The sequence below is a fragment of the Octopus sinensis genome, linkage group LG7, assembly GCF_006345805.1.
Source record: "Octopus sinensis linkage group LG7, ASM634580v1, whole genome shotgun sequence".
NCBI lineage: Eukaryota > Metazoa > Mollusca > Cephalopoda > Octopoda > Octopodidae > Octopus > Octopus sinensis.
The window spans coordinates 87,684,073-87,711,572 of record NC_043003.1 but is presented as its reverse complement, the minus strand read 5'-3'; the positions used below and the strand labels follow the sequence as shown (position 1 = coordinate 87,711,572).

General features: G+C 37.8%; 1 protein-coding gene across 1 annotated transcript in view; it reads left to right on the top strand.

Annotated features, from left to right (window-relative positions):
- LOC115214055 (fatty acyl-CoA reductase 1) overlaps positions 1-27,500 on the top strand; it is a 148,493-nt gene that overhangs the window by 91,366 nt on the left and 29,627 nt on the right. The window contains exon 6 of the mRNA XM_029783095.2: positions 4,469-4,646. Coding sequence (XP_029638955.2) covers positions 4,469-4,646 — 178 coding nt within the window. The remainder of the gene's footprint in view (positions 1-4,468; positions 4,647-27,500) is intronic.

The following is a 27,500-nucleotide window of genomic DNA, read 5'->3' as shown; positions in this document are numbered from 1 at the left end:
GATATACAAGGGTAAGTATTAACGACCATGGAGGTATGTGTGTGTGAGTATTATGTGGTGGTGGTGGTGGTGGTGGGGGGTAAATTTACATTTGGATTTATTAATGAATTTAAAAGTGCAGAACAATTTGTGTTTACACATTGTGAAGGCTTCGTTAAGCAATTGTGGTGAGTTATGTGTTAAAATTTTGAGGGCTTCTTTTAGGCAGGGTCCACAAATGGAATGCTGGCCCTGATATGGGATGCCAGAATCTATTATAACCCAGGATAACCTATATTGTATTTTTCTATTAATTAGATGGTGTATGTGACTGGCTAGTGATGTGGAATTGCTATGTTCTTTATATTTAAACAAGTTTGGATGTGCAGAATATCTTTGTTTAAAATTAGTGGTTGATCCAATATATTAGCTATCGGAGTTATTTAATATGTTGTGGACTGTGCATTGGTATACCATGTTAAATCTTCTGCATTGGGCTTGTGGCAGACAGTCAGTCCCAGATCTGCAGTTGCTCATATCTGTTCCACGATGGTTAGCTGGAGAGAGGGATGAGGTAGTGCTGCTATCTGTCAAGCTAAAGGCTAGGGTTGTATTAGGTGAATCATTCATGATATTGTTGTTATCATTGCCGTTATTTCTATTATCAATATGACTGCCATTATTATTATTACTGCCATCATTATTATCGCCATCATTATTATTATTATTACTATTAGTTGTAGTAGTAGTAGTGGTGGTGTTAGTGTTATTAATATTGTAACTATTAGTAGCATTTGTGGTAAGAGTGTTAGTAATAGTATTATTTTCAGTAATGGTAATATCGCCATTGGCAGTAGTATTAGTATTATTGATAGTATTATTAGTAATTGTAGTGGAGGTATTAGTAGTTGTAGTGGTTATAGCATAGTTAGTATTGTTAGCATCAGTATTCTTATTAGTAATAGCATTAGTTTCAACTATGCACCCATTTTCCTCTGAGGTGGGGATTATATGTTTGTTTAAGTTATTCAGAGTGCTAGGGCCAGGGGTGTTGGATATGTTATGGCGAGCGGTGTTAATGTTTTCATCGTGTAGGTCTATGGCAGGGTTTTGTGCATTTTGACAGTAAGAGCTAAGTTTACGTTTGTTAGATGAGGTGATAATAGATTCTATATTTTGTGGAGAGAAATTGGATAATTTTAAAGTAGATCTGTTAAAGGTTGAATGATATTTGTGGTTATGTGGGAAATTAGAGTCTACTATCTTAAAGAATGTTTTAGCAAGGCCCTTAACATTTAAAGCAAATGGAAGTGTGTACCAGAGAATAGATCTCCTACCACTTTTATTAGGCAAATGAGGGGAGGTGTAATTCCAAGTGTATGTTAGAGGAGAGTTGGAGGGCATGATGTTAGTATTCTTAGATCGAGTGTTATGTGTGTGGGTGCTAGACAGGCAAGATTGTCCAACTATAGTGGGAGGGTTTGGGTATCCAGTGTGTGGGCGCACTTGTCTAGGGTTAAATTTAGAGAGGTGTTCTTTAAGTCTAGTGTTGGTTATAAATCTAATCCTCTGGGAGAAACCACTATTAGCTACAGCTTTGTTGTAAGTAGCGTAGTTATTGATGATTTCCTCAGTAGTGAATAGATCAGATATTCTGATGGATGTGCCTTTGATTATACTCTCAAAAGTAGATTTATGGTGGCTAGATTCTGTGTTTATGTACATAAGGTATTGATTGGGTTTATGATAAGGGAAGTAAAGTGAAGAGTTTAAATCTAGTGTAACATCTAGAAAGTTTGCTGTCTTGTATGAGATTTCAAAAGAGATAGCTTAAAGATGGTGAAGAATTTATGTAAGAGTTTTCTAGTTCTTTCTAATGCAGATTTTGTTAGGCCCGTTGCAATTAACAATGCTTCATCCCTATATAAACTGCCTTTGATGTTGGGGGATTGTGTGTGGAGCTGTTGAAAGAGGTACAGTCTGTTTCTATTAGTGTTGAGGTTAGCATGGGACCAGAGCTTATTATCAAAGGATATGAGAGTCTGCTTGGCAGATAGAATTACATCAATATCTAAAGAGGTTATGTTGGTTGGGTTTTTAGCTAGAGTCAGGGCGTCCCTAAGGAGGATTCGTGATACGGAGGCATAGTAGTTGTTGATGTTAAATGTAGGTGTTTTTGTTTTGAAGCAGGTGATCTTGGGGTGGGCTTACAGGTACTACACTTTGCCCAAGGGTGACCTGAAGGTAGTTACGAAATCAATTGAGCAAAAATTGAAGAGACTGAAAATTGGCAGTCAAACAGAAAAGATCCACTTCTTATTTTATGGCTTCCTTAGTTACATAACTGAATTCCAGTATTAGCAGTTGATAAAGTAGTTATTTTGGACTAACAGAATACTTTCAATATAACAGCATCTTCTTGTTTATTTTTGTATATTATATGTTTATAGCCACCTCCACTACCATTCTCTTACAAAACTTTGATATGTTCACATTTATCTCTGGCTATTTACATTATTTTACACCATTAAGGCTATAACCATACATGGATTTACTCAGGATTTCACTTAAGGATGACTTATGGACTAATGTCTACACTGTTGGAAAGTTGAACTGTGAACTTTTATGCTTTTTTTTCTTCACTTTCGTTTCTTTATTCCTTTTCTCCTGTCCTCTGTCATCGTTTCATTACTCTACACCCCTCGCATTTTCCCTATTTGTCACCAATGATGGAATATCCCATACTTTGGGATATCCCAGAAACAGCTGTAAGATTTTGAATTTTTCCATTAATAATTGAGTATATGACTTGAGATGTTTGTCTTGCCTTAACATTTGTTGTCTTCTTTAACAATTATATATATATATATATATATATATGTGTGTGTGTGTGTGTGTGTGTGCGTGCGCACGATGATGCTGTTCTTTCTATGGTTGTTGTTTTTGTCTGTATAGTGACTACCTTCTGTAGTCATGATAGCTAAGCTGTTGTCATTGTTATTTTTAGAGTTGTTCTTGTCCTTCATGATCATCATCATATCAATAATAAAGATAAAGAAACAAAAATAGTGAGAGATACAGATAGTTAACCAAGTCTTGGACTAGGTATCACTATAGAATGCCATACAAGTTTATCTTTATTATAGATGGTAACATTTTCCTTTCATCTGACTGGGTAATATGTAGTCTACCACTAATAACCAGCTCTTCATCAGAAAAGTTATGTTCTAATTCATCGTGTACGTTTAGTGGTCTTGTGATATGTGGTATCTAGACCTCCATGTCTCTGCCTTCAGTGTCATTGCCATCTATTTGTTTTACATTGCTGTTTTCCATCTGGTAGATTCTGTGCTTTATTTCTTCAATTTGTACCATTTTTTCTTTATCTGACTTATCTCTGTTCGGTTACATCAAACACTCCTCTTTCAAGCCATATCTCTCCCATTCTGTCCACGCAGCCAAATCTACTAGGTTCACTTTGGATTTAACATTCTATCACAGTTATATTCAGTCTGCTCCAGTTGATCTTTCTTCCTTTCTTTCATACTGCAGTTGCTAGATTACAACTGGTCCCACCCTGCTGTGCAGTAGGCCACCTGCTGGGTGAGAGATCTTCACTTTATCAGTTACAACGTCATTCACACCATTATTCAATACATTTGTATATGACTTTTTCACTCAGAGAGGATTGTGGTAGTGAGGTGACACCAGTGTTTTTATTGAGACACCATCTCTGAAGGGGTTGCTGACTAAGGCTTAAGAGGCACCCTCATCCCATGAGACAGACTTTACCCTGCCAGACACCAACCTAGTATTTCATGATCTTGGGGTGGGCTTACAGGTACTACACCTTGCCCAAGGTGACCTGAAGTTAGTTACAAAATCAATTGAACAAAAATTGAAGAAATTGAAAATTGGCAGCCAAACAGAAAATACCTGCTTCTTGTTCTATGGTTTCCTTAGTTACATAATTGAATCCCAATATTAGCAGTTGACAAAGTAGTTATTTTGGACTAATATAGAATGCTTTCAATTTTGTCGGTCTATATGCTTCTTAAATCACTTCATTTCAACCATTCAAATGGTTGCATTATCTCTTCTCTACCTTTTCAACAACTAAGCTATTAGTTATCTCTAATATCACACAAGTTTGATATCGTGCTAAAGATATTTATCCCTAAATGGTTAACCAGCCTAATTCACACCAGTTTAATATATTGGGGAAGATAGCTATCTTTCAGTAGTTAACCCACTAAAATTACATCAGTTTGTTATCATGGTGAAGATAGTTATATCTCAGTGGTTGTGGATCTTACTAGAAACCATACATGGTATTGTTGACCACTCTTAACAGTGGTAGGCAACTATCTGTTTGGCTTGCAGCATGGAAACCTTGTAATTATTTGTAAATAAAGTGATTTGTGTATTTCATTATTCTGACTTATAATAAGTGTTAATATTGAAACAAAAGTTCTATTATTTTCTCCAGTTGGATGGATGACGATATGCTATCAGCTATAACCCCGAAACTTCTTGGCCAGAAACCCAATACATACACTTTCACGAAACAGTTGGCTGAATATCTGCTATATAAAGAAGGTTCAGATTTACCATTGGCTATTGTTAGACCATCAATTGTGGGAGCAGCTTGGAAAGAACCACTTCCAGTAAGTAATTTAATTTTTGAGCTGGCAGGATCGCTACCGCTTTGAACAAAATGACTAACATCATTTCTTCTAGCTTTGTATTCTGAGTTTAAATGTCACCAATGTCAACTTTATCCCTATGAAATAAGTACCAGTTGAGTACTAGGGTCAATGTAATCAGCTAGCCCCCGGACCCAAAATTTCATGCTTTTTTCTGTTATAGAGTAGAAAGGACTATTATTAAGGTTACATGCTGACAAAATCATTAGGACACTGGACAAAATGCTTAGCAGCATTTCATCTGTCTTCACATTCTGAGTTCAAATAATGTCATGGTCAGTTTTGCCTATCATCATTTCAAGGCCAATGAAATAAGTATCAGTTGAGCACTGAGATCAATGTAATTAACTTACCTCTCCTCCAAAATTTCAAGCCTTGTGCTTATAGTAGAAAGGATTATAATTAAGGTGGTGAGTTAGCAGAATCATTAGCACACTAGAAAAATGCTAAACAGCATTTGATTTGTCTTTATATTTATAGTTCAAATTCCGTTGAGATCAACTTTGCCTTTCATACTTCTAGGGTTGGTGAAATAAATATTCAACAAGTACTAGGATTGATATATTCAACCAGACCCCTGCTTCAAAGTTTCAGGCCTTGTGCCTATAGTTGAACAGTGGAGCACCAGATGTTCTGTGGTCTTGCGTTATGTCTCTTTACACTTTGTGTTCAAATTTCCCAGGGTTAACTTCAATTTTCATTCTTCCAAGGTCAGTAAAATCTATACCAATCAGGTACTATGGTTCAATATAATCAACTGTACTTGCCTTCCAAAATCTGTAACTTCGTGCTTTTGTTAAAAACTATTATTTTACAAAACTAAGGATTGGTGGATGGCAGAATTGTATCAAATCTGCAGATAAAATAATGATTTGCAGTATGTTGTTTCCTTCCTAAAGATTCTAAGTTTTATATAATAATAATAATAATAATAATAATAATGAAATTATTGTATACAGTGCTCAATCTTTTTGGACACAATTTTGCTTTTCAGTTTTCTAGTGTACAGGGGTTGGACAAAATAATGGAAACACCTTAAAATTTCAAACAAATTTATTTTAATATAAGGTAGGACTGCCTTTAGTAGTAATTACAGCTTGAATACTATGAGGTATGGACTCGTACAAAGTTTGAATTGTTTTCAAAGGAATTTTTGTCCATTCTTCAGCTAAAACAGTCTCCAGTTCTTGTTGTGATGATGGAAGAGAATATCGACTCCTTACTTGTTTTTCTAAAATGCACCATAAATGTTCAATAATATTGAGATCTGGGGACTGTGGTGATCAGATAAGATGTTCAGCTTCACTAGAATGTTCCTTGTGCCATTCAATAACAACTTTAGCTGTGTGAATTGGTGCGTTATCATCCTGAACAATTGCGTTTTCCTCTGGAAACAGTTCCACAACCATATGATGAATTTGATATATAAAATGCTTAAATAGTCTTGACTATTAATTCTGCTATGAAGGGAAGCCATCGGGCCGGCGGATTTCCAAGATATAGCCCCCCCCCCCCAGATCATCACAGATCCTCCACCATGTTTAATAGTTGGAAGAAGGTTGTCTGGGTCAAATGCTTCTTTGGGCTGTCTCTACACATATACTCAGCTGGTAGTTGGAAATAAGGTAAAGGATGACTCATCCAAGAAAATAACATTCTTCCACTGCTCTAGGGACCAATTCTATAGGTTTTTACTCCACTCTAAATACTTTGCAACATTTGTTTTTGAAAGTAGTGGTTTTCTGATTGCAGCCCTCCCATGAAATCTGGTTTTGTGCAGATCACTCATCGTCTTCCAGGGATGTTCTTCCTTTTTTGAAGCGCCACTTGAAACATTGTGTATGACCCATCGCCTCATCACCATAAGCTTGCCAAAGCATACTCAAATGTCTCTGTAGCAGATGTCCCAAGTTTTTACAATGGCTCTTTGTTCCAGCTTCCTGACCATGACAAAAATCGCAGACTACAGAATACACATGATCACAAAAACACAAATTTTACAACTTGTTTAGTAAGCACAGTGAGGTCACTCGGCATACTGCCTCATGAAGGTCACTGCTAGCTCTCACTGTGCTTGCAACTGTGTGCTGCTGTCTGTTGGTGTGCTACAGAACTAGTCCAGGAACTTTCTGATACCACCTTGTATAATAAATATTTTTAAAATAGTTTTAATAAGTATATAAACGTACATATAAAAAGTAAAATATAAATGGATTTACCAGGTAACAGACAGCTGGAGACGTAAAGATTAAACCAAGAAATAGTACTGAATAACAAAAATCTTCAAATTGAGTTGAAAGTTGAAAAGACCACAAATAAAAGCTTATGGACCCTCATTTTAATCACATTTTTAACCATACCTTAAAATACTTTCTATTCCAAAGTTGAGTAGTAAAACCAAAATAATACTGGCACCTACATAGAAGGACATGTATATAACATTAACATACTAAAAAATACACCACCACACTCACATAGCTTTTAATATATATATAGACCACATGGAGACAAACATATGTATATATACACATAAGTATAAATGCATGCACATATATAAATGCATACAAAACATATATATACACTCAGTATAAATATAAATATACACTCAATATAAATACATATATATCTACACTCAATATAAATACACTCAATATAAATATGTTACTTAAAAGTAATGGGATAAACCTGTTGTAGTTCAGGCTTCTGCCACCAGAAGCCTCAAGCATCATTCTACTAACCAGCAACATTGAGTGAAGTCATGTTGCTACATGGTGCTTCCTGATTTTGCAGTGCTTCTCCCCTCTTCATCAATTTTTGAAATGGTTGAAATAAAGGGACAGCATGCTTCCGTGAAATTCTGTTTTCTGTTATGGAAAGCAGCAGCCAAAGCAGTTGTCATGCTTCAAACAGCTTACAAGAATGCCGCTATGAGCAAAACACAAGTTTATGAGTGGTTTTCACACTTGGGAATGGTCACTTGTTGCTTGAAGACCAACCTTGTTCAGGGCAACAGTCAATCACCCGAATGAAAGAAAACATCATGAAAATTCATGGACTGATCTTGGAGGACTGTTGTCAAACAATTGACAAACTTGTTGATATGATTGGTGTGTCCTGGAGCTCCTGCCAATGAATTTTGAGCAAGGAATTACTAATGAAAAGAGTTGCAGCAAAATCTGTACCTTGCTTGCTCACAGAAAATCAAAAGCAGTTACGACTGAGTGTGTGTCGTAAACTGAAAGGACAGTTGGAAGTTGATCTGAACCTTGTTTTGAAGGTCATTGCTGGTGATGAAAGCTGGTGATGAAAGCTGGTGTTAAAGCCATGACCCAGAAATGAAGCAGCAATCATGTCAATGGAAGCATTCAATGTCACCATGTCAAGTGAAGTTCAGTGTCAAGATGATGTTGATTTGTTTCATCAATGTGAAAGGAATTGTCTACACAGTATTTGTTCCTCCTGGTCAAACTGTCAACCAGACATAACAGTTCTGAAGCATTTGCGAAACATGGTGAGATGAAAATGCCCTGACTAGTGGCAAAGTGGAGAGTGGTGGTTTCATCACAATAATGCACCTTCACACACCTCCTTGCATGTAAAACAGTTTTTGACAAAAAATGGCATAACCCCATTTACTCACCCTTCCTATACACCCAATCTTGCTACCTGCAATTTTTCCTTGTTCCTCCCAAATAAAGAGCAGTCCTCGAAGAAAAATGTTTCAAAAATGTGGAAGAGGTGAAGAAAAAAAACAATGGAGGTGTTAAAAGGCATCGCTTTGCAAGAGTTTTGACACTGCTTCGAACAGTGGAAAACACATCTGGACCAATGTATTGCTTCAAATGGAGGACACGTTAACCCATTCGTGCTAAAATTTTTCTAGTAAATGAAATTGCCTGAAAATTCACAGATATTATTATTTTGACCTAAATATCAACTGAAAAAAATTTCATTGAAATCCATTTGATATTTTCTGAAATAATCACTGTCAGATATAACGGACATTAGGCACTGTGCATATGAATCTTTAATCAGCTCGTTAACTGTGCAATTTACTTATTTATAGGCTAATAAAAGTATTATATCTGACCATAACTTTATTATGAAAATAATTCCTGTTCACATAAATAAGATATCAATAAAAACTGAAAATTTATTTAGTAAAATATATCCTTTTGAAATGAAACTATACAACTTTACTGAACATGATACTTCTTGAAACATTTGGGACGAACTTCTACATAACATTTTTCACATATGAAATGACTTTTCCCAGAGCACTCTTTGCATCTCCTTTCATTTGGAATATATCCAATCCAATGCTCAACACCATCATATCTTGCATTGTTTTTCAAATGAGCAGATGTGCATTTTCTTTGAAACTTTGGAGTGCCACACTTTTTCAATAGAGTTAGAGAAATGTTTTCAATGAAATTATATAATGTAATTTTGTTCTCTGCTCTATTCATCAAGATGCATGCATTTTGGGTTGCCACAGAAACAAAATATGAAAAAATAGGCCACCACCATTTATTTTGCTGCATTCAAATTCTATAGGAACCAATGTTATGATCCAGAAGGTCAACAAATCCCATATATATGTTGTAATTTTGGATGCTTTCAGGCATATTTCTTTTGAGACCTATCTTAGTGTGCAACAGTGAACATTTTATAGGTTTCAAAGTTTGATAACAGAACAACATTGTTAATATATTTCTATTTTACAGCAACTATATTTGAAGTAGACTTGAAGTCAGCTGTTCCTCTGGGGGGGCATGCTTTCATTTCAGTTTTTGTTTTGAAAGGACATCTAGCCATCCTATTTCCTCTGCAGGATCACGAGGCACATATTCCTTTCTCAAAAAGTTTCTCCATCAATTGAATACTTGTGAAATAGTTATCAAAAATATTTTGAAACCTTTATTGTCTGGTACTCCTACAGCATCAATGAGATCAAGGACAATGTTTCCACCTAGGCCAAATGCATTTTCAGTTTTATTGGGACCATCTTTCTTGCCAGTGTAGAGGTCAACAGCATGCATATAGTCATGCTGAGAACAAAGGGCCCAAACTTTGAAACCAAACCAAATTGGTTTCCCTTTTATAAATTGTTTGGGCATAGTGCTTGCCATAATCATACTTTCATCATGTTCCTTGAATTTTTATTTGTAAGTGGTCAAGTAGAGATCTGAGTTTGAATGCATGATTGTCTCCTGAAGCATTGGTGTTATCCACTAAATAGATATTTCTCAATATATTCTTTTCAGTTCCACATTACTCCTCCTTCCCCCCATCCAAACACACCTACAGTGTCCCTTGAAATAGATAATATTCTTTTACGTTAACATGGTGGACAGGTCAGTTTTAGCTTCCCTACTATTATAATGTAAACCTTTTTGAACTCATAATATTATGTTCGTGTATACAAATATTCCACTGAACTTTTTAATAATTCCTTCTGGAAATTATCTTGAGAATGTATATATTTGTTGTAATCTTTTGTGCCCAATATTTCAATGAACTTGTTAAACTTTTTATGTTCTTAACGTGCTCTTGTCACCAAAGAATGTAAACTTTTTTATGTCCTTAACATGTCCTTGTTACCAGACTGTATATATGTAATGTAGCATTTTGTAACAACCAATAATTAATGCAACCAAACTTTTACATGTTACTTTTGACAATCTTTTTCCAAAGAGTGAACCTGATAAAGTAAATAGACATCTTTTAAAATAGCATTTTCAAACCTTCTTTCGTATATATATATATATATATATGTATGTGTGTATATATGTATGTATATATATGTATACATGTATATGTATGTATATATATGTATACATGTATATGTACGTATAAATATATATATATGTATGTATATATATATATGTATATATGAATCTGGGAAATAAAGCTAGTTCACAGCTGTAACCTACACCAGTGTCGCATAATCAGGCCACTCAAGAGTATCTTGGATTGTAGGGTGACATGCTGTGCTTGAGGAGACCAATGGAGTCAAGTACATCAAAATCAAAATGACATCAAATCAAGTCACAATCAAATGGAAATTGTAGTTGTGGTCCCTGTGCTGGTGGCACATAAAAAGCACCATCCGAATGTGGCCAATGCCAGTGCCGCCTTGACTGGCTCCAGTGCCGCCTTGACTGGCTCCAGTGCCACCTTGCTGGCTCCAGTGCTGCCTTGACTGGCTCCAGTGCCGCCTTGACTGGCTCCAGTGCCGCCTTGACTGGCTCCAGTGCCGCCTTGACTGGCTCCAGTGCCACCTTGACTGGCTCCAGTGCCGCCTTGACTGGCTCCAGTGCCGGTGCACATAAAAGGCACCATACGATCATGGTTGATGCCATTCCCCTCTGTGCCCTGTGCTGGTGGCATGTAAAAAGCACCTACTACATTCTCAGAGTGGTTGACATTAGGAAGGTCTTCCAGGTGTAGAAACACTGCCAGATCAGACTGGAACCTGGTGCAGCCTCTGGCTTTCCAGACCACAGTCGAACTGTCTAACCCATACCAACGTGGAAAACGGATGTTAAACGATGATGTTGATGATGATGACATGTATATGTATGTGTGTGTGTGTTAATATATATATATATATATATATATATAACGGGAAGCTTTATGAAAATAGACAAAAGACGAAGGCAGGTTTACAGAAATAAACAAAAGACGAAGGCAGGTGGAATACAAACAAACAATTGTATTAGTATAGCGCTCAGGAAATATAAATAAAACAAGTCTTTAACGTTTCAAGCCTACGCTCTTCAACAGAAAGATACACAGAGAAGAAACACACACACATATATATATATACCCATGTATATGTATGTATATGTATACATGTATATGTATGTATATGTATACATGTATATGTAAATATATATATGTATATATACATGTATATATATATGTATGTGTGTGTACATATATGTATGTATACATGTATATATATGTATATATGTATACATGTATATATATGTATATATGTATATATATACATATATATGTGTGTATGTGACCGCGTATGTACCGTTGGCGATTTTTTTTCTCCTCTGTCTTCCCTTCTCTGGATCTTTACTTCTCCTATGTTTCCGACGAAGAGCTCTGCTCAAAACGTTAAACCCTCCTTCTTCCCTTCCTTCCTGAACGTCCAATAATACTATATTTGTTCCATGTCCTTGCGTTGTTGTGTTTTCTCTTTGTGTTTTCATGTTTGGATTAACTATATATATGTTTATATATGTGTATATATATATATATATGTGTGTTTATATATGTATGTGTCTATATATATTTATATATGTATGTGTCTATATATATTTATATATGTATGTGTCTATATATATATATATATGTATGTATGTATGTACATATATATATAAGGCCTGAAAAAGGAAAAGATGAACATAAAACCAACAGAACAAAAGCTGTCAGAAACAAAGAAGAGCAAAGAGTTAAAGAAAGGGAAAAGTAGAAAGAATAAAAAAAAATGCTGGTACAGAACGGAGGACCCCCAACAAAAGCTACAGGAGTTACAAATGTAAAAGCAGGAGCATTTGCAAATTTTACTTTCAAAGATACTGCTGGCACAGTGATGATGGTGCAAACTGTCACATTGAACATCAGAAGCCCTGCCCAAACTGCATTGACTCAAGACAATACCCACTTCCATGAGGATGGCCAAAGGAAAAGCAACAAAGAAGAAAAAATGGCACACTGTCTACTCCCAAAAGTTGATATGTGGATGTCGTGTGTGGCCCAACAAATGACCAGCTTCACCCAGATGTGAAAAGGGCAGTAGCTGAACAGCAATCTTTTTTGTGCATGGCACAAAAGATTGTCCAGCAGCTGACCTAACCTCAAACACAAACGTGGAACTATACCCACCACCAACAACAGACACAGGATGGCCACCACTAACACCAACAGACACACCACAAAAATATTTCTTCTAAATATAGGAGAGTTGTTGCATGGCAACAGTAAAACAAAAATCGCATTCCTGAGAAACCTTGCAGCATGCAATCAATCTTTATGCATGGCACTTGTAGAAATTCATCTTATACCTGATGTAGGGGATGCAGAAATACGCATACCACAATATGATGTCATATGCTGAGATAGAAAGGAGAGGACCCATGGTGGAGTTGTTGTGTACATCCAAGAGGACCTCACACCCTAGGTCCTGCTGTTATATTCAAATTCAGTATGTGTCACTCAAATTGTACACATAAGACAACTTAATATTGTTATATGTACTACATATTGCCCACCGGTTGCTCCAAGTCATACAGGCAAGTTTGAAGACTGCATAGCAAAGATAAGAGAAGTTCTCACCAAACTGGAACAACACATCAATGTATTCCTTTTGGGTGATTTTAACTTTCCCAATGTGTGATGTCCTGGAGGCCAGATGCTCCCAGGAATGACACACCACCAGCAAGCACAGGTGGAGTCCCTGCTCCACCTTACCAATGCTTCTTTCATGGAGCAAATTGTGCTGCAACCAACCAGGGCAAATAATATAATGGATCTCTGCTTCACAAACAATATGGACATTATCCATAATGATAAAGTGATACCGATGCTGGTCTCGGATCACAACATAATAGAGCTGTCTATGTATGGACCAAAAGCTCCTGCAGACATACAGCTTATATGAAGCACCCAAAGTCTCTCCAAACTAAGTTTTCATATAGCAAATTGGAAGTTGATTGAAAAAGAGATCTTCAAACAGGATTGGCCTAAATGTCTCTCCACACCAGACATTGACATGAAACACAAACATTTCATGTCCATAATATAAACCATTTGTAACAAGTCTGTCCCAGTGTGCAAGGCCAACAGACACAAAAATAGGATCCCTAAGGAAAGAAAGATTCTTATGAGATGATGGACAAAGATTGCAAACCGCATGAGCAAGCACCTCAAAAGTGGTGAGAAGTCTCACCTGGAGAGAGCACTATTGGAGATTGAGAAAAGTTTGCATCAGTCTCACGAAAGGAGAGCACAAATAAAGAAGCTTGGGCTATAGAAAATATCAAGACGAACCCTAAAGCTTTCTTTAAGTTTGCCAAAGAAACAGCCTCAGTATGCCACAAGATAGGACCCCTCTTCCAAAAATATGGCTCCCTCATAGGAAACCCCATGAGGATAAGTGAAATACTGAATGAACAGTTCCAAAGTGTGTTCACTACACCTCTGGGACATAGGCAAGTGAATAAACCAGCAGAATTCTTTGCTGCTTTACCTGTAACCAAAGAAGTTATTTTGGAAAGCAAGAGATATAGGAAGTAAAAAGGGTAATATGAGAATAAAGATAAAAATATATGTTGGATGTTAAAGTTGCTGTTTCATTATCCAAGGAATGTGCTGTGTAGAATGGGTAAAGAGGCTTCTTGTCCATGGGGTGTAAATTCCAATAGGAGTTCTTATTTTGTTATTACCTGTTGTTACCTGCACACTGGACAAAATATGCGTTATGTATAAGTGTTGACATATATGTGTATATATAAATATATATATGTGTGTGTGTGTGTGTATATGTATATGCAGATATATGTGTGGTTCTTTATATGTATTCCTTTGCGTGTATTGGTGCACATAGACCTATCTCCAGATACATACACGTATCTGTGCATATCTATTGTTTGTGTATTTATATACATGGCTGTATATATATGTTCATATATTTAGATGTGTGTGTGTATACGTATATATCATCATCATCATTTAACGTCCGCTTTCCATGCTAGCATGGGTTGGAAGATTTGACTGAGGACTGGCGAACCAGGCTCCAGTCTGATCTGGCAGAGTGTCTACAGCTGGATGCCCTTCCTAACGCCAACCACTCTGAGAGTATAGTGGGTGCTTTTACATGAGGGCCAGTCAGGCGGTACTCACAACAGCCACGCTCTAGTGATGTTTTTCATGTGCCACCTACACAGGAGCCAGTCCAGCGGCACTGGCAACGATCTCGCTCAAATGTTTTTCTTGTGCCAGTAAGGCAACGCTGGTAACGATCACGTTTGAATGGTGCTTTTTATGTGCCACCAGCATGGAAGCCAGTCAGCTGCTCTGTAAGTGATCACACTCGGATGGTGCTCTTAGTGCTCCACTGGCACGGGTGCCAGTCATCGAATTAGTGAATTTGATTTGATTTCGATTTCACTTGCCTCAACAGCTCTTCACAAGCAGAGTTTAGTGTCCAATGTAGGAAAGATATGCATAAGTGGGCTGCTTACACCCCTGGCATAGGCCACAGGTTATGGTCTCACTTGGCTTGCGAGATCTTCTCAGGCACAACATATTTCCAAAGGTCCCGGTCACTAGTCATTACCTCGGTGAGACCTAATGTTTGAAGGTCATGCTTCACCACTCATCCCAGGTCTTCCTAGGTCTACCTGTTCCACAGGTTCCCTCAACAGTTAGGGTGTGGCACTTTTTTCACACAGCTATCCTCATCCATTCTCGCCACTTGATCATACCAGTGCAGTCGTCTCTCTTACACACCACATCTGATGCTTCTTAGGTCCAACTTTTCTCTCAAGGTACTGTCAAGTATGCACACTGACATTACACATCCATCAAAGCATACTGGCTTCATTCCTTGCAAGCTTACACATGTCCTCAGCAGTCACAGCCCATGTTTCACTGCCATGTAGCATGGCTGTTCCTACACATGCGTCATACAGTCTACCTTTTACTCTCTGAACTTTGCCCAGGCTATTCTTATTCTAGCAGCTACACTTTCAGTGCACCTTCCCCAGCTATTGAGTTGGTTACCTAGGTAACGGAAGCTATCAGCTACTAGTTTTTCTCCCTGTAATGTGGCGGTGGTTGTTCTCTACACATTTTCATTGTTTATTGCTCCTGAGCATCTGCCACATAAAAAAAAAACTATCTTCCCAGTTAGCCTTCCTTTGATATTGCTGCATCTTTTATGTGTCCATAGCTTACACTGGGTACATCTTATAGAGTTTCTATCTACGCCTTTTCTACAGATTGAGCAGGGATTTATGGTGTGTCTGCCTTCTTACTTATCAGGACTTTGGTTTTAGCTAGGTTGACCCTAAGGCCCTTCAATTCCAATCCTTGTTTCCACAAGTGAAACTTTTCCTCTAGTTCTGATAGTGACTCAGCAATTAGAACAAGTTCGTCATCATAGAGGAGCTCCCAGGGCATCCTGTCTTGAATTCCTCTGTTATTGCTTGGAGGACTTTTATAAATAGGAGGAGGCTAGGACTGAACGTTGGTAGACCCCTACCTCTACCTGGAATTCTTCACTGTACTTGTTGCCAACCCTCACCATACTAACAGCGTCCCTGTACATGGCTTGCACAGTTCTCACTAACCATTCATCTATCCCTAGTTTCCTCATTGACCACCAGATAAAGGATCGGGGGACTCTGTCCAAGGTTTTCTCCATGTCAATGAAAGCCAGGTACAGAGGTTTATCTTTGGTTAGGTATTTCTCCTGCAGCTGTCTTACCAGAAATATAGCATCAATGGTGCTTTTCCCTGGCACGAACCCAAACTGCATCTCATTTAAACTGACTCTCTCCCTAATTAGTTGAGCTATGATCCTCTCTGTAACCTTCATTACCTGATCCACCAGCTTGATATCTCTAATTATTTGTATCTAAAGTGTCACCTTTACCTTTGTAGCAGTTGACTATAACTCCGTGTATCACCTGGTTATCTATATGGGTGACTAGGCTATAGCTGACACTGCCAGATATTTTGAGCATCTCTGCAGTGATTCCTGATGGGCCGGGGGCTTTCTCTGTCTTCATACTCTTACTTGCTTTATCTGCCAAGGTACTGTCAACATGGATAGCTGGTCCCTCTATTGGGTCAACATTCAGCAGACTCTCTTTCTCCCATTATTTTCTTTATTCAGCAACCTTTCATAGTGGCGTCTCCAAACCTCTCTCTTTGCAGCCTCGTTTAGTGCAAGTGAACCATCATCTATGTGGACACATTTCTCTCCTAGCACATCACGATTCTCTCTCACACACTCTCTTGCAACACGAAATACCTCAAGCCTTTGGTTCTCACGGCACAGAACATTGGCAAATTTTTTCTTATCTGCTTCCCCTCTGGCTAAAGAAACCTGCCTCCTAGCTTCCCTTCTGGCAGTCTGATACAATTCCTTGCTACCACCATTCTTCCAATCCTTCCAAGCCTGTTTCTTTTCTCAAATAGCTCTGTCAACAACATTGTTCCACCACCACCACCTTATTTTGGGTCGAGAGGGGACTTTGCACCATCCACAGATCGGTTCAGTGGCCCTCAGCAGGTTGTCCTGTAGAAACCTCCAGTTGTCTTCTACACCATGTGAAGCTATATCCCCTTCTATTTCGTCAAAGGCTTTGAGTAATATGTCTCTAAATCTCTGTCCATTTGCAGGATCTTTAAGTCTCCAGACCCTTCTCCTTGCTGGTCATCTTCTGGACATCAACTTAGCCCTGATCCTGAAGTCGCTAACTACCAGTCTATGTTGTGGGGTACATTCTTCGCCTGGGAAGGTTTTGGCATTTATAAGTAGTGAGGATGTAGTTAATCTGACTAGTGTGTCTGCCAGATCGGTAGGTGACTAGGTGACTGGAAGGTTTCCTGAAGTTAGTATTGCAAACCATAAGATCAGTACTCCAGCAGCCTGGTTCTCTCCTCATTGCGGGAATCAAAACCATAGCCTCCATGTACGCCATGGAAGCCCCCTGTATGTTGTCCAACATGTCCATTGAAGTCACCAGGCACAAAGAGAAGGTCCCTATCATTTGTCAACAAGGTAGTCTGCAAGAGGGTGTCATAGAATGGATCTTTCTGTCCATCAGGTAGCCCCGGCTGAGGGGCATAGGCCGAGATAATGGTTGCTAATCCATGATGAAGCACTAATCTAATCTTAAGTATTCTGTCGCATACTCTGACTATCTCAATTACCTTATCCACCCATTTCTCTGCAAGAAGTATACCCATGCCCCTAACCCCATCAGTGTTCCATGCCCAGAAAATCTTGTACCTGTGTTCTTTACCTGTGAGGAACCTCCTCTCCACCTTACTTCTTGGATGCAGCACATATCGACACATTTCCGTTCAAGCATCTCAACAATCTCACCAGACCTACTTTTCAGCGTTCCAACATTCTGGGATTCGGTTTCTTTGATATATATGCACCAATTAAAAGATGAATTCTTTTGACCAGTGTTCATATATGTTTATGTATTATTTTTATGTAAGTTTCTCTCAGTTTTATAAACAACTTACTAAAGTATTTATCTCCTCTTTCATATGAGACTATTCTTCACTGCAATTTACTATTCAATCACTGTTTATTTACCCATTATTACCCGAATTATATTCACATTTTATCCATTACCCACTAAAACAACTTATGACCTCCTAACCCAGACATATATCAATATTAGCCATAAAATAATATTCAGTCTGCTTTGATGATTCTAAAATACAATACATAAAAACCTAATGGTATATCTTTTTACTACCCCTCTGAAGAGATTTTGCCTAGTATTATGATTTTAATAATTGCTATTCAATCTTTTTAGGCTTAATTGAAACAGCTGTAAGGAACTATGTTTGATTTTTGCAGATAATGAATTTTTATCAACTGCTACATCTCCATTTTCTTATTTTCATTTGAATGATTATATATATATATCAATATATATATATATATATATATATATATATATATATATATATATATACCGGAGTAAACACATAAATGTGAAACAAGGTGGAAAAAAGAGTACTCAAATAACAGAGGTAGAGTAATATGCTTTATTTAAAAGCAGCAGAAATTTAACAAAAGCTGTTACTTGAAGTTTCACGTTCCCGTTTCTCGGACAATGGGAACGTGAAACTCTGAGTAACAGCTTTTGCTAAATTTCTGCTGCTTTTAAGTAAAGTATATATATATTCTATATCTATAAAACAGTCCTTGGATGAAAATTGTATGCACATTTTGCTTTGACGGTTAATGGCAGCCAAACGGAGGCTAGGATCGAGCTGAAAATTGGCAGGGATTCTAAATGTGTGGTGAGGATGAGATCCACGATGGTTAAAATTCGCAAGCTATAAAGATGTGGATGCTATGGCAAAAAGACTGATTTTTTTATCGATTCAAGGGGGCCCAGAGCCCCTCTAAGTTTATGTGATTGGCTTTTAATGCCCAGCGGCATGCACTGCAGGCTGTTGTGCTTAATAAACATACATCTTGTTGTGAAATTCCGGCTACTAGGAAACAATTTTTCATTGTGAAAAAAACGAGTGCTTTTTGCCCTCATTTTCTTTTTAATCTTCTTACAAAAGTGAAAAGATTTTGTCTATTTATTTCTGCTGTCCACTTACGACAGTGATTCAGTTGACTAGGAAAACTATACGTGATGAATATCCAATACCAAACTATCTTAATCTACATATTGAAACTGCATTAAACTTTGGCAAGCTTACCTTTACCTATTCTGAGTTACTTGAAAGGCGATGTTCCTTTCCCTCTCTTCTGATTGTTGATACCTTTTTTTTTTACCTTCAATACCATTGTTTCACTTTAAGGATGCTTCTTTACCTAGCCATTATGATATTTCGACTGCTGTCCATTGTTTCAAATAGGTTTTAGCATTGTCATTCTAGCCTTTTTTAAACACTCACATATGATTCGTCCCAAAGAATCAACCTTTAAATAAGAGTTTTGCTTCCACAAGTGAAAGCTATAAATTGTGTTAATTCCGTAACCCGTTAAAATGGAAGATAAGAAAGTTCATTTTCGGCACTTGATGCTTTTCTTTTTCTGTAACGGGAAAAATACCTCACAAGCAACCAAAGAAATATGTGCAGTTTACAGTGATGTTTCTTTATCCGAAAGAACTATACAGAAGTGGTTTGCAAGGTTCCGAGCTGGAGATTGTAGCCTTATTGATAAAGAGTGATCAGGCAGACCATCCACTACAGATGATGACCAAATCAAGTCATTAATTGAGATTAACCCACATTGCACAACCCGAGAGTTGGCAGAAAGCCTCAACCTATCGAAATCCATCGTTTATGAGCACCTGATAAAGCTTAGGTACACAAATTGCTATGATGTTTGGGTACTACATGAGTTGAGTGAGAAGAACCTTTTGTATCACATTTCCATCTGTAATTTGCTTTATAAATGGAATGAAAACGCCTTTTTTAAAGCAAATTGTGACAGGTGATGAGAAGTGGATTATCTACCAAAATGTTCAGAGAAAGCGATCTTGGAGTAAGCAACATGAGTCACCCTTAACCACCCCAAAAGCGGGTCTTCACCCTAAAAAAGTCTTGCTTTGTGTCTGGTGGGATTGGAAAGGTATTCTGTACTATGAGCTTCTCCCAAGTAACCAAACAATTAATTCTGAGAAATACTGCACTCAACTGGATGGGTTAAAAGCAGCAATTCAAGAGAAACATCCAGAATTGTCCAACAGGAAGAGTGTTGTTTTCCAACATGATAATGCAAGGTCGCACGTTTCTTTGGGAACCAGACAAAAATTACTGCAGCTTGGCTGGGATGTGTTACCCCACCCTCCATATTCACCAGATATTGCTCCTTCGAATTTCCACTTATTCAGGTCTCTGCAGAATAGTCTTAATGGTAAAAATTTCAATTCCTTGGATGACGTAAAAAGTTACCTTGATGAATTCTTTGCCATGAAATCACCTCAATTCTGGGAATTGATTAAAGGAAAGATGGAGACGCATTGTGCAACAAAATGGTTTGTATTTAGTTGATTAAAAATGTAATGGCAAGTATTTATTGACCTTTTTCTTTCCTTTAAAAATCGACATGCACTTTCTGGACAATCCAATATATTTATACTTTAAAGTTGGTTTTCATACGAGGGACGTTCAATAAGTAATGCCCCTGACCCACTTGCAGTTGTTTGATCTAGCTGAAATTTTGCATGTGCAATTATTTATATCTCTATAGATTAAGTGGAAAATTACAGCTCTGAACTAATTGTGGTTTCTGATTTACAGGTGTTTGAACTGAGTCAAGTGTGAAATGGAGCCTGTTGAGTGTCGAGCAGTGATCCGGTTTTTGTATTTGAAAGGACGCACTCCACGGGAGACTTTTGATGAAATGAAAGTAACTTATGGTGATGATGCTCCAACATATGACCTTGTGAAACACTGGCATTGTGAATTCAAACATGGTCGGAACTCTGTGGAAACAGCTCCCAGATCTGGTCCCCCCCCTTCTGCCATTGATGAGGCATCTGTCCGTCAAGTTGAGGCTGCTATTTTGGAAGATCGACACATAACTATTCGCCAAATAGCCCATGAGGTCAAGATTAGTACCGGGTCTGTGGAGTGTCTGCCATATGGATTCCCAGGTTGCTCACACGTTTCCAGAAGCAAGAACACGTCGAGTGCTCGAGGATGAATTTGGAGATGTGCCAAGAAGATGAGTCAAAATTTTTCAAAAGACTGATTACACAGGATGAAACCTGGTTCATCACTATGATCCAGAGACCAAAGCCCAGCCAATGCAGTGGAAGCACCATGACTCACCTCCTCCAAAGAAGGCAAGGGTGCAGCCCTCTGCTGGCAAGGTCATGCTCACAGTCTTCTGGGACCAGGATGGAGTAGTGATGACAGATTTCCTGGCAACGGGTACCACAATTACAGGAGCCTATTATGCTTCACTTTTGAGGAAATTAAGAGAAGCTATCAAAATCAAGAGGTGGGGCAAGATCAGCAAAGGCATCCTCCTCCTGCAGGACAACGCTCCGGTCCACAACTCGCTTGTCGCCAGATCAGAAGCACAGGCATGTGGCTATGAACTCCTCCACCATCCCCCCTACTCTCCTGACCTTGCACCCTCTAATTTTCACCTCTTCCCAGCCATGAAGTTGTTTTTGAAAGGAAAGCGTTTCCCAGATGATGCAGCCTTGATTTCTGAAGTAACATTGTGGTTGGGGTCTTCTACAAAAACGGTCTCTAGAGCTGCATCAAACGATGGGAGAAATGTGTAACTCTGGGTGGTTCCTATGTAGGAAAAGACTAATAACTGTGCCAAGTTTCGTTGCTCTAATGCTATGGGAAGTGGGTCAGAGGCATTACTTATTGAACGCCCCTCGTACTAATCCCAGTTCTGTAGAATCAGTGTCACGACGGGAACACATGGGTTGGAAGTTTGACTGGCAGAGGTGATCATGTTGCACATGCCGGCTCGTTTGAAACTCTCCCCTGGGCCATGGGCTGGGAGCCCTTTTGGCAAGGAAAATAGAATGCCCAAAAGGACTTCAGATCCTCTGTGTCAGAAGGGGTTATGTTCAGATCACAACTAAGCCCTAACCTAACCATAAGCTAACCTAGTGAATGGGGACCCGGGAGCCTCTAAAAGGCAGTGACTAATCTCGATCTAGTCCTAATCGCTCCTAGCGGTACTATTAGTCAAGGCTGTATTGAAGATATGCATTTGAGAATGTTGCATCGAAGATCTGCATTGGAGAAGGTTGCATTGAAGATTTGCATTGGAGATCTGCAGTGAAGAAGGTTGACTCAAAGATTTGGATTGGATGAGGTTGCATTAGAGATCTGCATTGGAGAAGGTTGATTTAAAGGTTTGCATTGGGGATCCAGATTGGAGTAACTTATTAAAACTTACCAACAACCTTAATAAAAAAATAAGGGGCCTGGCCCTTCTAGCCTAACTCTATGAGCAGCTTGGACAAGTACCGATATCGGCTGAGTGAGCATTGTTGTTGGAGAAGTCAGCATTGCCCAATAAAGAAGAGGAAGAGTCCACGAGTCATGCTGCTATGGTTTGGGAATTTGTCCGGCTAATGCTTCCGGATCACCTGTTTATAACTATATCAGCTGCAATGATGACTTTTTCTTCTTTCTATGTCTATAAAACTTCGCTATAGACAACATTGCATGTTCTACCCTGAAGAGCATGCACAAAAAGAGTGTTACTACTCCCCACACAAGAGCAGCCCACATAAAGTTGCCCATGTGAAAAGCACGGCTCCCCCAGATGGATGACTGCCACCGATAGTGTCTGGCCTTGGGATTTGTTGATGGACATGGCGATCTGCGGATGTTAAACGGCATGTCTGACCCCAAGGGATAAAGGTGCATTCTTGAAATGAAAGCATTCCCCCCCTCCCATACTCCATAATAATGGTGACCTCAATAAAGTGGGCCATCAGGGTCCTGTTGCACTGTTTAGGCAGATAAAGCATGTACTCTTTATCCCATTTGAGTTTTATTGAATGATTCTGTAAAATTTTCTTAACAATTTTCTTAACAATTTTCTTAACAAAAGTCTACACACACACACACACACAATCACAAACTTACTGTTGTTGTTGTGATGCGTGTACTCTTTATCCCATTTGAGTTGTTGTTTTGAGTGGCAGGAGATAAGTTTCAGTGAAATTGAATAGCATGTTCGGAACTTGTTTCTAATGTTAAAATGCCACATATCAAAAAATGCTTTAAATCACATAAGAAGAAAAACGGCTAAGAAAGCAAAAGTACATTCAGAGAATTTCTTAAACAGAAATGAATAAGAATGTTGTGGCTGAAAATAACAGTCAAATAAAGAATTTAAATATTAAAACAAACAGAAACTAAGAAACGAAATGTGCTCGTTGCTAATTACATCGTCATTAGGTTTTTCTTTTCTAATTGAATAAACTAACATTAATTATCTAACATACAAAATTTCATTTAAAATGAAATATATAGAAAAATCAAATATATACATATACTATATGTATACTATATCTACATTTCTTTCAGTGCAGTTCATCTTTGTTTTCCTGTATAATTAAAACTATATATAACATTTCATTCTTTCCGTATAATCGTTGCCATTGCAGGGGACTTAACTCATGTTAGCAAACTTAAGGATTTCACTGATGTGGAAATTGGTAAAAGTTATGGTTGAAAATCAATTTTTACTGCTATTCGCGGGTGCTTCAGGAAAAATAAGTTGACAAAACCAGAGCCATGGTCATGACCAATGTCCTCTTAAAATTGGAGCGACATGAGTGCTAATTTGTGGACATGCATAAATTACATTCATGTATACGTACACACACACACATCCTACCTTTTATAGAAATAGATGTATATATATATAGGTATATATGTATAATTACACAATGTAACACATTTTGTTTATTTGTATTTTTTAATGTTCATATATGCATTTTTTGCCACTAAATTAAAAAATCACATTCATTTTGACGTAACATCGATAGTTATTTATTTATTCCTAATTTCATATTTGCTTGTTATATTTGAAACTTTTCTCTACAGCTCTTTGTTGGTTCAATCTATTCTAGTATTGTAAGGATAATTACACAACATTTAGTACTTTTTCATATATTGAAAGGTATGTAGGAAGTATAATATTAGTTAGAGCAAAAAGAAACAATAAAACTCTGCACTGTAAATGCCTTGATAACTCTTTTCTTAAGATGAGAAGTGCTTTGATGATCGAGATTTTCTGGAGTGTATACCTTCATCTCTTCTAACTAGAGACCATCTATAATCTCCCATCATAGCAGTATCCCATCGTCCTTGGTATCTTCTTTCCGTAGTTGCGATGTCCTGATGAAATCTTTCACCATGCTCCTTACTGACATCGCCCAAGTTTTCGGGGAAAAATCTAGGTGAGAGTGCAAAAAATGAACCTTTAAAGACATACAACGACCCATTTTCTTGAAGTTTTCAATAAGCTTTGCTACTAGCTGTTTGTAATTAGGATCCTTGTGATTTCCTAGAAATCCACGAACTACATCACGAAATGCACACCAAGCTTCTTTTTCAACTTTTGTCATTGTTCTTTCCAGTTTCTTCGACTTTAACATTGCATTTACTTGGGGCCCAACAAATATGCCACCCTTGATCTTAGCCTCAGATAGCTTTGGAAACATAAGACAAATTTCTTGAAAAGCTTCTCTTCTAAATTCTAAGGCCTTCACAAACTGTTTTACTAATCCGAGTTTGATATGAAGTGGGGGTAATAAGATTTTGTTGGAATCTACTAGTGGCTGTTTGAGAGCATTTAACATTCCCGGCTGCAGTTCCACTTGTGGGGGCCAATGTACTCTCTTGTAATGATGATCATCAACTCTGCTGTCCCATAAGCATAGGAAACGTGAATACTTTGTGTATCCCCCTTGCAAGCCAAGCAAGAAGGCAAGCATCTTGAAATCACTACAAACATCCCACTTGAACTCAGCGTAATTTATTTTGTTGAGAAGTTCTTTGACATTGAAGTGTGCAAGAGGCAAAGAAGGATATTTATTTCCATTGTGGAGCAACATTGCTTTGAGACTTCATGTTGAGCTATCTATGAACAGTCACCATTCTGCAGAATCATGCTTGAGTTCAATAGCAGTAAACAAACCAATCACATCTTTACAATAACACAGATCATTAATATTTTCATAGTAAATTTCAAATTCTTCATAGCGTTTCCAGTACAGAGATGTCTTTCAGTCTTCCCCCCAGTACATTCCATTCCTTCAACCTTGATGAAAGAAGTTCAGCTCCTGACTTAGTAAGACCCAGATCCCTGATTAAATCATCTTGTTCACTCTGATTTGGAAAATGAGTCTCCGAAGTCATTCTTGGTATGAAAGCTTCCTCTATTTCTTGGCTGCTACTACTTATTGATTCTTCAGATGAAATATTTTCTGGTGGTAGTAATACTCATAAACTGTCATCATGTGGGACAGGTGCTCTAGATGATGGTATGTCTGGATACTGAAGAGCTTGTCTTCCTTTCACTTTTCTGTACTTTGTCACATCGATCATACAAAAGTAACAGTCATCGTGATGGTACTTTGGCTCTTTCCATACCCTTGGAATGGCAAAAGGCATTGACCTTCCTTAACCATCCTTCTAGAGTAGATCAATAGTTTCCACATATCACATGTGGGGCCCATGGTTAGTCCTAGTCACCCATGGGTATTCTGAAATAGTCTGTACGCTATCCACAATTTGGCACCTTTCATGATCTTATGTAATACCTGCTTTTTACCAATATAATAACCACACACATAGCAAAATGTATCTGGAGAATTTTTACATACTCTAGTAGCCATCCTGAAAGTAGCAGAACTTAGTAATTGGTCTGAACAGAACATTATAACAATACCGAATATATAATAACATTGAAAGTCAACATATTTTCTTAACTGTTGATGATACACAAAAGTTAATTTCATTTTTGGAATCAGCAGAAAAAATGGATTGATAAACAATAAAAAAAAAGTACAATTTGAAAATTGTTACGTTGTGTTATATATATATATGTATATATATATATATATGTGTGTGTGTGTGTATGTATGCATGTATGTATGTATAAACAATTTATAAACAAGGGCAAAATAAAAAATTTCTATGCCAATATGCTGAGGATAGCTTTTGTCCATTCTTCTGCTAAAACAGTCTCCAGTTCTTGTAGTGATGATGGTGGAGGATATCTACTCCTTACTTGTTTTTCTAAAATGCATCATAAATGTTCAATAATATTGAGATCTGCAAATTGTGGTGGCCAGATAAAATGTTCAACTTTACTAGAATGTTCCTCGTGCCATTCAATAACAACTTTAGCTGTGTGAATTGGTGCATTATCATCCTGAAATTGCATTTCCCTCTGGAAACAGTTCCACAACTATATGATGAATTTGATATATAAAATGCTTAAATAGTCTTGACTATTAATTCTGCTATGAAGGGAAGCCATCGGGCTGGCGGATTTCCAAGATATAGTCCCCCAGATCATCACAGATTCTCAACCATGTTTAATAGTTGGAAGCAGGCAGTCTGGGTCAAATGCTTTTTTTGGCTATCTCCACACATATACTCAGCTGGTAGTCGGAAATAAGGTAAAGGATGACTCATCCAAGAAAATAACATTCTTCCACTGCTCTAGGGACCAATTCTGTAGGTTTTTACTCCACTCTAAATACTTTGCAACATTTGTTTTTGAAAGTAGTGGTTTTCTGATTGCAGCCCTCCCATGAAATCTAGCTTTGTGCAGTCCCTGGCAACCAGTTTTTGTGGAAACTGAATTCTCGAGGTACTCATTTAGTTCTGCAGTAATTTTGGGAGCTGTACCTTTCTGACAATTCACATAAGTGTCAGATGGGGTATCTGAAAATTTTGGTTTCCTTCCTGAGATTTGTTTCAACAAGAAGCTTTTACCCTCATTCTCACAGGCTGTCATTACTTTCGAGACAGTACTTCTTGATACAGCAAACATTTTGGCTGTTTTCATTATACTAGTGCCTGCCATATGAGCACCGACAATTTGAACTCTTTGAAAGTCCGATAGATCTCTCATTTTAATGAATTTTAATTACCTTTTTCTGATGATATCTGAAAAGAAACAGCAATTTTAGCAAAACATATTAAGTAAAAATAATAATAAATCAAAAAACATAAAAATAAACAACTTTTGATAGTTTTATAGATATTTCAAAATTATGATGCTATGATGCTAGGTGTTCCCATTATTTTGTCCAACCCCTCTAAGTGCATCATCATCATCATCATCATCATCGTTTAACATCCGTTTTCCGCGCTAGCACGGGTTGGACGGTTGAACCGGGGTCTGGGAAGCCAGCAGGCTGCACCAGGCTCCAGTCTGATCTGGCAGTGTTTCTACAGCTGGATGCCCTTCCTAACGCCAACCACTCCGAGAGTGTAGTGGGTGCTTTTTACGTGCCAGGGGAGTCTGGCAGCGGCCACGATCGGTTGGTGCTTTTAACGTGC